This window comes from Olea europaea, chromosome 14 (assembly GCF_002742605.1).
Source record: "Olea europaea var. sylvestris chromosome 14, O_europaea_v1, whole genome shotgun sequence".
In the NCBI taxonomy this organism is placed as follows: Eukaryota; Viridiplantae; Streptophyta; class Magnoliopsida; order Lamiales; family Oleaceae; genus Olea; species Olea europaea.
This window is the reverse complement of record NC_036250.1, coordinates 88,473-100,400: the sequence shown is the minus strand read 5'-3', so window position 1 is coordinate 100,400 and position 11,928 is coordinate 88,473. Positions and strand designations below refer to the sequence as shown.

General features: G+C 30.9%; 1 protein-coding gene across 1 annotated transcript; it reads right to left on the bottom strand.

Annotated features, from left to right (window-relative positions):
• Nucleotides 1–2,059: 2,059 nt before the first annotated feature.
• On the bottom strand, nucleotides 2,060–3,253 carry LOC111409593. Its single transcript, XM_023039622.1, has one exon. The coding sequence runs from the start codon at nucleotides 3,185–3,187 to the stop codon at nucleotides 2,159–2,161; it is 1,029 nt and encodes a 342-aa protein (XP_022895390.1). The 5' UTR covers nucleotides 3,188–3,253; the 3' UTR covers nucleotides 2,060–2,158.
• Nucleotides 3,254–11,928: the final 8,675 nt, after the last annotated feature.

Genomic DNA, 11,928 nt, shown 5'->3' with positions numbered 1-11,928 from the left:
TTTCTCATTCACCCTAAATTGGTTTTGAGAAAATAAATATACCATATTAATCTACTCATGAAGTAGAACACATTCGGCCAAAGAAATCTTATTTTCGATTAACGGGACCCACTAAATTAATTAGTCAAGAATTGGTCAAACCAACTAATTAAAACCAATTTTTCCAACGGTTTAAACCAAATCAAGCACAAAAAAATATTTTGGCTTAGAAAATAAAGTGATTTGGTTTTAAAATTGTTTAAAAATTATCCAAATCGAAGTGCGTCCACCTTTACATGACTACAACATTTAACCACGTTTGATTTTACTATATAATTCCAAAACCAAAAGTAAATATATTTGAGCAATTAGAGGAAGTGTGTTCCTTCAATGAGATACTTATATCCAAACTGGAAATCAAAATATTACTAAGGGCTCAAAATTCCATAGCTAGATATTCTGCTGAGTCACAAACAATAAAAATTGCATAGGGACCGGAGATTAATCAATTATACTCCCTCGTAGCTCGAAAAATCAAAAGTTAAAAAACAATGCTAGCTTGGAAAAGTTTGTTGAATTTGACCATTTAGCTCCTATATGATGTAGCTAAAAATCAAACATTCAAAACTTGTTTGATTCTTAATATTTCTAAAATAAATTATTCTTTTTTTTAATCATATATTTTTCAATAAAATAAGATTACAGGCAAATTCAAAATTTTTCTTATTTTTTAACCGTTCATTTTCCATTAATCTATTATTTCAAATTACATTCTTTACCAAATAGTGAGGCTCAAACAAGGGCTAATAAATTTTGATAAAATTTTATAAAATGCATGATTGAAAATTGATGCTTGTGAATTTCATAAAAAGTGTAGTTAAAATTAATTATCGATTTTAACTTAGAATTTTTTTTGACTTTTTTTTAACTTAGACTTTATTAAGGCCATGTTTGAGCTCCATTAATTTGAAGAAATGTATTACGGAATAATGTTTGATAGAGAATATGTGATTAAAAATAAGTACTGTAGAAAAAAAATAATGGAAAAGATTATAAAGTAAAGGATGAAAAATAGGGGCTAAAACTATATATTCTTGGGTCCAAAATGAATTATCTTTTTAAGATTCAATTTTCTAACACTTTGACTATCGGAAGACATAAAGGTCCATAAAATCTTGATTCTTGTCACAAAGCAATAATTAACAATCTTCCTTTTGACCATATCCCACAACTTTTTCATTATTTATGTGACAAAATCAACAATAGCCCAATTCTTCAAACAATAATCTCCAATGTTTTGGTTCAAATAATGTTGAAGTTTACTCTAATGGTAGAATATATGTGAAAAGTTAGTCAAACTTACGGTAAGAACAAAATAGAAAATAATTCGAAGTGTAATTTCTAAAATGCGTATTAAATTAAGCAGTGTTTTAAAAATCAGATTGACCCGATCTGTTCTATTTGAATAACAAGGAATCTGCTCGTTCTAAGTTGAACTTTTTTTTCTTATATCATTTTTGATTCAATGTTGGACCCATTTTAAAAGTATCGAGTAGCATTTAATAACAAGATCAAAAGCTAACAAAAAATAGAATACTATGGGCCCTGTTTGGCTAACTTTTGAAATGTCTAAAGATACTTCTGAAATTAAGTAGTTGCTTTGAATATATTTGAATAATTTTCTAAATGTGCTTTATCTGACTAAAAGATCTTTTTGGGTTCATCTGATAGCATTAGATTCAATGGAAAATGTCACATTCGAAGAATTCGTTTTCTACTTTGGCTGTTTAATACGAAAGTGGAAGTGGAATTCGAATTCTAAGGTACAAACACTTAAATCATGTTTTTGCCCAATTAAGTGGAAATCGAATTCCTATGATTTTGATGATTTTTTCTTTTCCAACTTATATGAAATTGGTTTGTCTTTTCCACTTTTACAATCAAATGGACTCTTGAAGAAACTTTCTCAAAAAATTCTTATACAAAAAACATAATCTAAAGCAAAATTCCTGCCAAACAAGCCCTAAACATACATTAAACTCATAAAATTTAGCAGAAAGTAACACCACAAAAGTCTTAATTCTGATAAATTGTAGGAATCAATTAATCATATTAACAAATAATTGCTGTGATAATTTCTAAAACGTATGAAACAAAATAAACCAGAGAATAGCTGCTTCTAATTTCCAGGCAACCTCACCAGACAGAACACCAATTCTTCTTCGATTCGGACAGACCACAGTTGCACCACGTGCCCAACTTTCAAGTCGTTCCTGTTCAGCATATCTATCCAATTTCCAGTCAGCATGTAGGATACGCTCTCCTTCCCATTGCTTTTCTTCATCGGCCATCTCCTCAAATCTACTTTGTCCCTTATTAGCAAAGGATCAATAATTGGTACAGATATGTGCTCCAGCTTGCCATTGAAGCGTTTCAGAAGATGGGCTTTCTCTTCATCCTTGAGAAACTCTCCTACAACTGAATTTAGAGGAATAGAAAGCCTGCTTTGTTGAGGTTCTGTATCAGATTTATAGAGTCCCTTCTGTACCACCAATATCTCCTGTGAAATACTTCTTCCATTGGCCAGTTCTTGAATTGCATCCTTGAATTCTTCAGGTAGTGGAGGGGGAGGATCCGGTCCGGTGTTAATTCTTTTCTTCACAACCCGAACTTCCTCTTCTTCTCCTCCATTACAACGTCTTTTGGACTTATTATTTTTTCTACTTTTCACCCCAGAAGTTTCTGGGATGTCAACTGTACTGTTATCGAGATTATTCCTTCTAGCAAAATCTTCTTCCAAACTATAAACGATTTCCTCTGGTGCAATGCTTTTCAATTTCTTATTCTTCCTCGATCTCTCTTCTTTACTATTCGTAGGTTTCTTGAACTGAAATTCATCCCACGATATTTCTTCGTCGAATGAAAACCGAATTTTATTCTTACAAGCACGGAATTTTTCATCCTTCTCGTTCTCCTCTTCTCCGTTCTCCTTCCGTGGAAACATTATTCTTTTCGAAGAACTGGGTTTTTCATCTCTATTTTCCTTCTTGGCGTAACTTTCACCTGACAATGCTTCATTGTCATATATTTCTGCAGCTCGTTTCGTAACATTCTTCAGAAAATCAATCATAAATCGGTTTTTATCCGACTTAATGCCCACCATATCTTCCTCTGTCAATTCCCTCATTCTTATTTTCTTTTCCTCCATAGTTCAAAGCAAAATAAAATTGAAAACAAACTCTAGAAAGAATGAGAATGATGTAGTTAGGTTTTGCATTGGTTGAAATATTATATATAGGAGTATTTCGGAAGGAGGAGTCGTAATATTTAATCTCCTAGTCAGAATAGATAAAGTTACCAAAATTCTTGTTTCAGTACGTAACTCGGACATCAGAATTATAGACTTACCAAATTTCCACGCTACAATAATTCTTTCAGATATCAAACCCTAATTGAATAGAAACACTTCTTCTTTATGTGATCATACTCATAAAAAGCATAATTAGATTTATCTAAGCTCCATATTAGAATTCTAATTCAAGATCACTACTCGACAGTTAAGCTAGTTTCCAATCAGAATCAATCAAAATAGAATCATTGGCATCTTTTTACATGCCTAGAGTTATAAAATTCAATAATTGAATGTTAATATCCTTTACATGATTTTAATAATAAGTAAGTGAAATTTCATCTATACCCTACGTTAATTATGATTTTTTTGGGATCTTGGCTAATTTGTGCACAAGGTCCTCAAATGCTTATTTCCTACTTGGTGATATGGTGATATATACTATTATATCCTTAATTCTATCAATTTGATACTTAGTCTACCATCTTGCACATTTAAATTAAAAATTTGACACACACAATGAACATGAAACAAAAAAAACCACCAAAATGGGGATTAATTGTTCTACGAAATTTATCTATAGCAGGTTTGTTAACACTCAATGTAAACAAACGAATTTTACTTTCACAACAATATTCCATATTAATTTGCATGATAGCATTGCAAATATTATTAGCATTATGAAGAAATTCAGTTATCTTAAAAGCAAAAAAAATAAAATAAAATAAAATAAATTTATGCATCATTCAAAGTGGGTCTATGTCATGTGTAGTTGCTACTATATATTAATTTTTATTTATATTTTCCCATAAATCTAATGTATACACTATAACATCATATTTTTGTAAATCAATAATCAATTGGTTATTGGTTCTAACAAAATACTCTAGCGTATCATTACGAAGAGTGTTTTTGGTTGGAGATATTCTTTCACGAACATTGTGAAATGGTTGTTGTCCACTAAGCTTGGCAATAACTCAGCACTGACAATTAACCTCTCCGTTCCATTACGAATTCTTTCCTCCAAATACATCCATATGCTTAATGTTGATGAACCACTACCACGAGAACGAGTACCAAAGACTAGTTGTGTTTAAGATCTAAACAAGCTCATGTTTGGTGTAGTGACATTTGAAGTGAGTAGTATCAATACTCTTTTACCATGCCAATCGTGTTCGACATTATTTACACACGGCCTCAAACTCTAGGACTAGAATCTATGTTACAACCCGTTGAAATCAATTTAAACTGTCCCCAACACGTTGTAGCTTTTTTCTGCTTTTGCTTTCTTCTTGTACTGGAAATTTGTAGTTTCACTTCACTAGCATCTTCATCAATGTCATCCAAATTAATTGGATTACTACATCCGTTAGCATCATCAAATCCCATTCTTGACAAATCACTAGGGATTGGGACGTCGTTGAGACTGAAAAGTTGATTGAAAAATTTAAATTGTGGCATTATAAGTGAGTGGCCATCGAAAAAACCCTCAACAAAATTTCGAGGATCCATGTGTATGTAATATAATGTAGTGTAGAGAATAAAAATGAAATTTATAAATTGGATAATGTAGTGTAGAGAATAAAATTGAGGGAATAATGTAATAGAATTGAAATTTGAATGTAATAAAACTTATAGAACGTATATGCAATAATGAATGTATGTATAGTGCAATAGATTGTATATTTGTATGTAATAATGAATAATGAAGAAATTATGGAATTGCAAAGAGTTTGTTGATTGTTGTGTGAAAAATGGTTTGTATTGTGAGGTATTTATAGCTGAAAAAAAAATCAGTGATAAAAAATTGATCATATATTCACTTGTGTTTGAAGTGACTCTTTAGTCACTATAGGCTCGTGGCTAGCCGAGCCCGCTCATGGGCATTGTCCATGACTTGCTCGTTTGAGCAGTTAGTAGATAATCCTACGAGCCGGTTCATCTAAAATGGTGAGCCGAGTGTGAGCATTCCCTCTTGGCTCGAGCTCGGACTCATCTCAAAACGAGTTTGAGCTGCCCGTGAGTTGAGTCCCACTAGTCAAGCCGGCGAGTTGCTCGACTTGATTGCCTCCTCTGGAACTATGACTTTTTTCCAAATTTTCAAGAATATGTTTCATCAATATTTATCAAAATTTACATCTTTGTGATCAAGATATTAGAGTCTAGTCTTTGCAGGTTCAAAGGGATTTATTAAAGAACGGTATTATTAATTATAAGGAATTTCGTATTGTCTTGTCAAGATAAACTAATTTAAAACAATTGCTATCAAATACAAAGTTATTTGGAACCCAACATAATTAGCCCACTATGAGTCTACTGCATTTAGAAATATATATATTAGAATAATATAGTATATCATTCGTGTGCTCCTCTTGTTGAGGAAGGTAGAGTGAGAGTAGCCCCTCCGTCAGGGGTAGCCACTGAGGGGATGCAGGTGTGGGAAAAGACTCTGGTAGGGTATTTTCGTGATTATTACTTCTATTTAGATTACGTATTAATGTTGCATTGATAGTTTAATCAATTTAATTATCTTCATCGTGACTAATCACTTTTTTTTGTGGAATGTGCTATGGATGCCCTGGACAATCTACGTGCCTATTAATTTAAATTCAATATATTTATAAATTTATTTAGTTTGAAGTTATTATTATTATTATTATTATTATTATTATTATTATTATTATTATTATTATTATTGGTTAATAAATCATAAAAGGAAAGTAGGATTTGACTTGGATGGTAGAATTTTAATTTTTCTAATTAGTATACATTATCCTTATGCCTCCGTTTGGCCCCCATTATTTGGATTTCTAATGGAGGGAATAGTATTTTTTTTAATTTTTAATTTTTGAAAAATGGATGGTTGTAAAAGAATGAAAAGTTTTCAATTTGCGTGTAATATTATTTTATTGAAGATTGTGTGGTTGAAAATAGGAGAGAGAAAAATTTAAAATAAATTGATGAATTTTAATGGGGGCCAAATGGGGAAATGTGACTAAAATTGGAATTAGTTAATTGATACAAATATTCCTTATAGAAATGCAATTGTACTAGTGATACTCTACAAATGAAAAAGGCCACAAATACGTTACAACCTCGAAAGTACTTGTTTCATTTTTTGTCTCTTTCTAAGAATTAGTTCCCACACTACTCTTTAAGCTATTAAGTTTTGCTATATTTTTTTTAAATACTACGTTTTCATCATTTTGAGATTTAAATTTAGATTGATGTGATATGGTGTGAAACAATTGCAAATTACTTAAATAGATGAAAAATTTATATACTCTTAAACGCTTTTGCTTATATAAATATATGTGCATGCATATATCAATGTGGGTTGGTGTGTATATATATATAGAATATATATATGATTGTACATTGATTTGTAAGTTTGTATGCATGAAGTTGCACAGGTATGTGTGCATAAAGATGTTAGTATACATATATATGGTGTGTATGTATATATGTTAAATAAATATTTATAAGTATAGGTGTGTGCATATATTATTGAAATTTTATGAAACTTTAAATCTTAATAACATGAAAATCTAATTACTTTATTGTCAAGATCCTCCATGTCAAACGAGCAAGAGAATTATAAAGTGTGGAAGATACCTTAATTCATTGAGATTGATTCTTTATTAATGGATCTTGATATTGGATCTTGAATCTTGAAGACCTACTGCAATCTCTCCATGTTTGGATTCTTCACTTTTAATCTTGAGTTTTGCCTCCTTTGGTTCATTAATTCTTGTTCTTGGTTTTGCTTATTGATCTATAATCTTGAATTTATTCTTCTTAATTCTTGATTGTGGATTTTGAATTTTCCTCTTCAATATGCTTTCTCTTATATTATTGTATTAATAGGATGACACAAAGAATGAGAAGTTGCAAATAATTGGGGACCATTACCCTATATATAGTTTTCATATGTATTTCGCTCGTCATGAAATATAATTCTAAAAAGATTCGGTCTCTACACATATAATTTGTCTCACACTTTATTTAGATGCTCCAAACCCAATTACTTAATTCTTTATTAGACCATTTTAATTTTGAGCTTAACTCTAAAATGGCCTTTTACACTATTAATTGCATATGCTGGCCCATATGACAAATTAATAATTTCGTAACAATTTTCGACTTGGGAAACATATGTTACCTTATAAATGTGTATAACTTTACGAGCCCAATACTTTTGTTATCATAACCAAAGGGTTTCTGCAAACAATCTTGTCTATTAATTATGCTAATATAGGATTAAAGCGGTATATGTCATAATTATCATAACTAAACCCTCAATAGTCACTTATATAAATACAATCAAACGACACAAATCAAGTGTAGAGGTGTAGCAAGGAAATTATATGTAATGTAATCTAAACATGCCTATTTCCAACTGGTCCTACCTTATGAGATCAAACCAAAACTTTAATCAGAGTAAAACTGAACTGGATTCTTTATTTCTAAAATAAACCAATATCCATGGATAGAATTATGTGTCCAAAATAGACAACATCCAAATACAAACTCCTACTAAATTGGAATATCATCAAAAGATGCAACACTCATATGAGCAATACGATCATGAAAGACCTTGGGTGATAGCCCCTTAGTAAGTGGATACCAATTATAGAGTTTGTCCTAACTATTCCATTGAAACCTGAACACTCAAAATTATTTTCTCGACAACTAGGAAACTTAATGTCTATAAACTTCGACATCATCGAGCTCCTGTTAGAATACAATACTTCTATTGTCACAAATGACTAAAGTGGTCTTACAAATTCATCCAAAATATACAACCTAGTGACAACATTTTGCCGTCATATTCCATGATCAAAATTAGAATATCCAATGATCTCCAATTGGTCTGATTTTCTAAATGTGATCATGTGATCTTTAGTTCTCTTTAAAATACCGAATATATTAATTGGCTACTTTCTAGATATCCGTCCCAGAGTTATTAAATATCTACCTAGCATGCAACCAATGAATACCATATTCGGACGTATGCAAACATTAGCATACATTAAACATACAATTGCTCAAGCAAAGGCGGCATTAATTAGACTAAAGTTGTCTCCCTTAGTAATAGGGATATGGTTTATATACCTACATTCGAAATCCTTTAAAACTTTATCGATATAACTCTTTTGTAACAATCCAAATATACCCCGAGAATCATTCCAACGTATTTGTATTCTTGACACAAAAGAGGGTCACCAAAATCTCTTATTTCAAAATTTCATAACAGAAATTTCTTGTTTTATTCAATAGTCTTTTACCATTGCAGGCAAATAGTATGTCATTGACATCCAATACCAAAAAATATGTTATCTCCCATTGAACTTATGATATACACAATCATCATCTGAATTCATCTAAAAAATCAAACAAGATAATTATTTGATAAAATTTGTGATACCATTGACGAGAAACCTGCTTAAGCCCACATATGTATTTCTTTAATTTATAAACCATTATATGTAGTTTAAGATCAAATGCCATAACAGTCCTAAAAGAGTATTCAAGGAATCAATCCATTCTTAAGAATGATTCTTTTGTATTGCATGATTAAAGTTGTTTGATCAGATCTTTTTCCACCAATATAATACCATTCTTATTTTCCTGGAGAAAGACTATAAAATTATTCAAATTGCCTTTTTCTTTTCTTTAGTGGATTTTCTTAATGACATTTGTTCTTGAGGTTGTTGAGTTTGTTCTTCTGAAATAATCTTTTGATTGTGTATGAGAGATTTTATAATATTGTCTTGATCTGAAATTGCTTATTAAATATGTTCTCAAGCAAGAATTTATCCCTAGTCTAGATCATAGTCAATTGCAACAAAAGAAATATTTATATATTCCTCCTCAAAAACAAAATCTCTAACCTTATCTCCCCTCGGCAAACTCTACATTCTCAAAGAAATTGGCATTTTTCGTTTCGAAAATTGACTTAATAGTTTGATCTTTAAAATTTGTAACCCTTAATAATTGCTTTACTTGAAACTTTATTGTAAATTCAAGTTGCAGTCTTTAGCGCTTCAACCTAGAAAGATTTTGGTGTAGTGTGGGACAATTCCACATTCCTCTAGGAATTTAGCAAAGCCCTGGACATTGTTCTCCTAATCCATCATATCTGTTATAGTACTCACCACTATGGTAAGATCTGACTTGTTTCATTCTTTTGCTGATTTGATTTTCAATCTCAATGTTATAAGCCTTGAACATGTCCAATGTTTGGGATTTCTCATAGACCAGATATAGTTAGCCATAGTGAGAAAAATTTGTCTATTAACATAATAAATTACTATTGATCAATCTGAGAAATAAAAGGAAATGGCTCACAGATATCCGTATAAATTAGTTCTAAAACGTTCGAAATTCTATTTGTACCTAATCTCCTTATATATTTTTTTGTTTTTCCTTAATGTGATTACATAAATACTTGAGTTCAAAAAATTAAGGAAATCAAGAATTCGTTCTGACATAAGACTTTTCATTCTCTTTTGAAAGATGTGATTAAATCGCTTATGTTAGAACAAAACGGAATTTTCATTGGTTAATTTATGTTTAATACCACATGAATTCACAAGCAAGGCTTCTTTATAAGAGGTAAACGTATTAAGTAGATATAGGTTATCATAACTAGGTAAGGGTCTAGTATCCATAATATTTGACTTAAGAAAAAGACTGAACTTACTATTTTCAATTGAATAAAAGTAACCGAATTTTTTTAATGTAGAAACAGAAACCAAATTTCGTATAATGTCTCTTTCAAATTCAAATAATAACCAATTTTTAATAATAACCTAAAAATCCTTATAGCCTCAACTTTAACTGATTTGCCATCGTCCCACATAGATGAATCTTTCAACATCAAGTGGCTTTTGACAGTTTAGGCAACCCCGCATAGACACTTATATAAGTAGTGACACCAAAATTTATCCACCAAATGTGTCTTGGTATTCAAGTTAAATTAACCATAGAACAAACCAAAGTGAACGTGTACTTTCTTTACCCGCCAAGCATGATATTTAGTATAATCTATATAAAATGTCCCAGATTTTCAAAAAAGTAACAGCTAGATGATTTATCATTTTAAGGTGTTTGATGTTCTTTTGAACCGAATTAGATGCAGTTTTCTTATTCTTTCACTTGTCCTTAGAGGTACTTGCCAAATGAATACTTCCAGTTCTCTCTTGCTTTAAACTTTCTTCTTCTTGCACACAATATGAAATGAGTTCATTAAGAGATGACTTCTCCTTTTGACAACTATAATTGACTTTAAATTAGCCAAATTGTGTAGAAAGAGAAAGCAAAACCATATCCATTAGAAAGTCATCAGATATCTTAAACTTTAGTGCAGTTGGTTTTAAAACAAGATGAGACACATCCATGATGTACTCTCGTATATTTTCTTTAGCCTTATGAAACCTAGTTTGCCAAAAACGTACTAGTTTCGACCTTATCATTTTTTTCGCAAAGCATTTTGAAATAATTCTTTAAGAAATTTCTTGGTAGCTACCTTACTGAACACATTGCCCCTAAATTTTCTTGAATTTTATGCTTCATGATCATAATACTTATGTAGCTTAAACGACCACACTTATTCGAGTCCCATTTTATTAGCGGAATCCTTATTCGTAAGAGTAGTAGATTGTTTAGTTCTTAACACAAGGTCTAGATCCATGCCATCAAGAATGATGCAAACGTTCTTTTCCAGCCCTTAAACTTTGGATCAAACACATGAATTATATTGATATTGGCAGATATTGTAGAAGTAGATGGATTAACCAAATAGAGAAGATAAACCTAAATAACATGTTCACATGGGAATGTGTATTGAACAATCAATAATTTCAAATAATGGTGAGCCCCATCATAAGAAATTGAGCACAATATTGATATTTAGTTTTTGGACAGAAATATCAACTTGTAAGCGGTATTTTTGGTGAAGTAATCAAATATTGACAATAAATCTGGTCAAACATCAAGTTTGTCTTTGGACCGACTCAATGTTCACATAATAGAAAACTTTACAATTGTCACATATTTATTACCACAGGTGTATAAATAATTCTAACAAATATTGACCTTCCTTTGGGCTAGCGAATATCCACATGAATTACGTATACACAATCTTCCTAATATTCCAAATAAATTAATTTAGGCAAGAGAGATTACTTTGGTAACATGTTGCTTCAACCAATCTATTTTAGAAAATTAGTAATGTGAAAAAACTTTAAATACCAAAATTTGAAATTGATTGCCCCTTGATGATATTATTATTATTATTATTATTATTATTATTATTATTATTATTATTTGTTTCTAACCCCAAAAAAAATAGTAATAATTTTATCTGTAGCAAACAAGCGTTGTAGTGTCCAATATTGGGCCCCGCATAGGCCATGGGCGCTATGTTCACAGCATGTCTAGGCACTGTCTTTTTTCGAATCGCGACGTTGCAGCGTCGCATTTGGGCGCCACGGCTGTGGTGTTTCTTTAATGCCGAAAAAAATTAACTTGAACCTAGAATTTAGATGTATGGGGTTTGAAATTCACATCTGAAATTTTTTTTTTTTTATATAAAA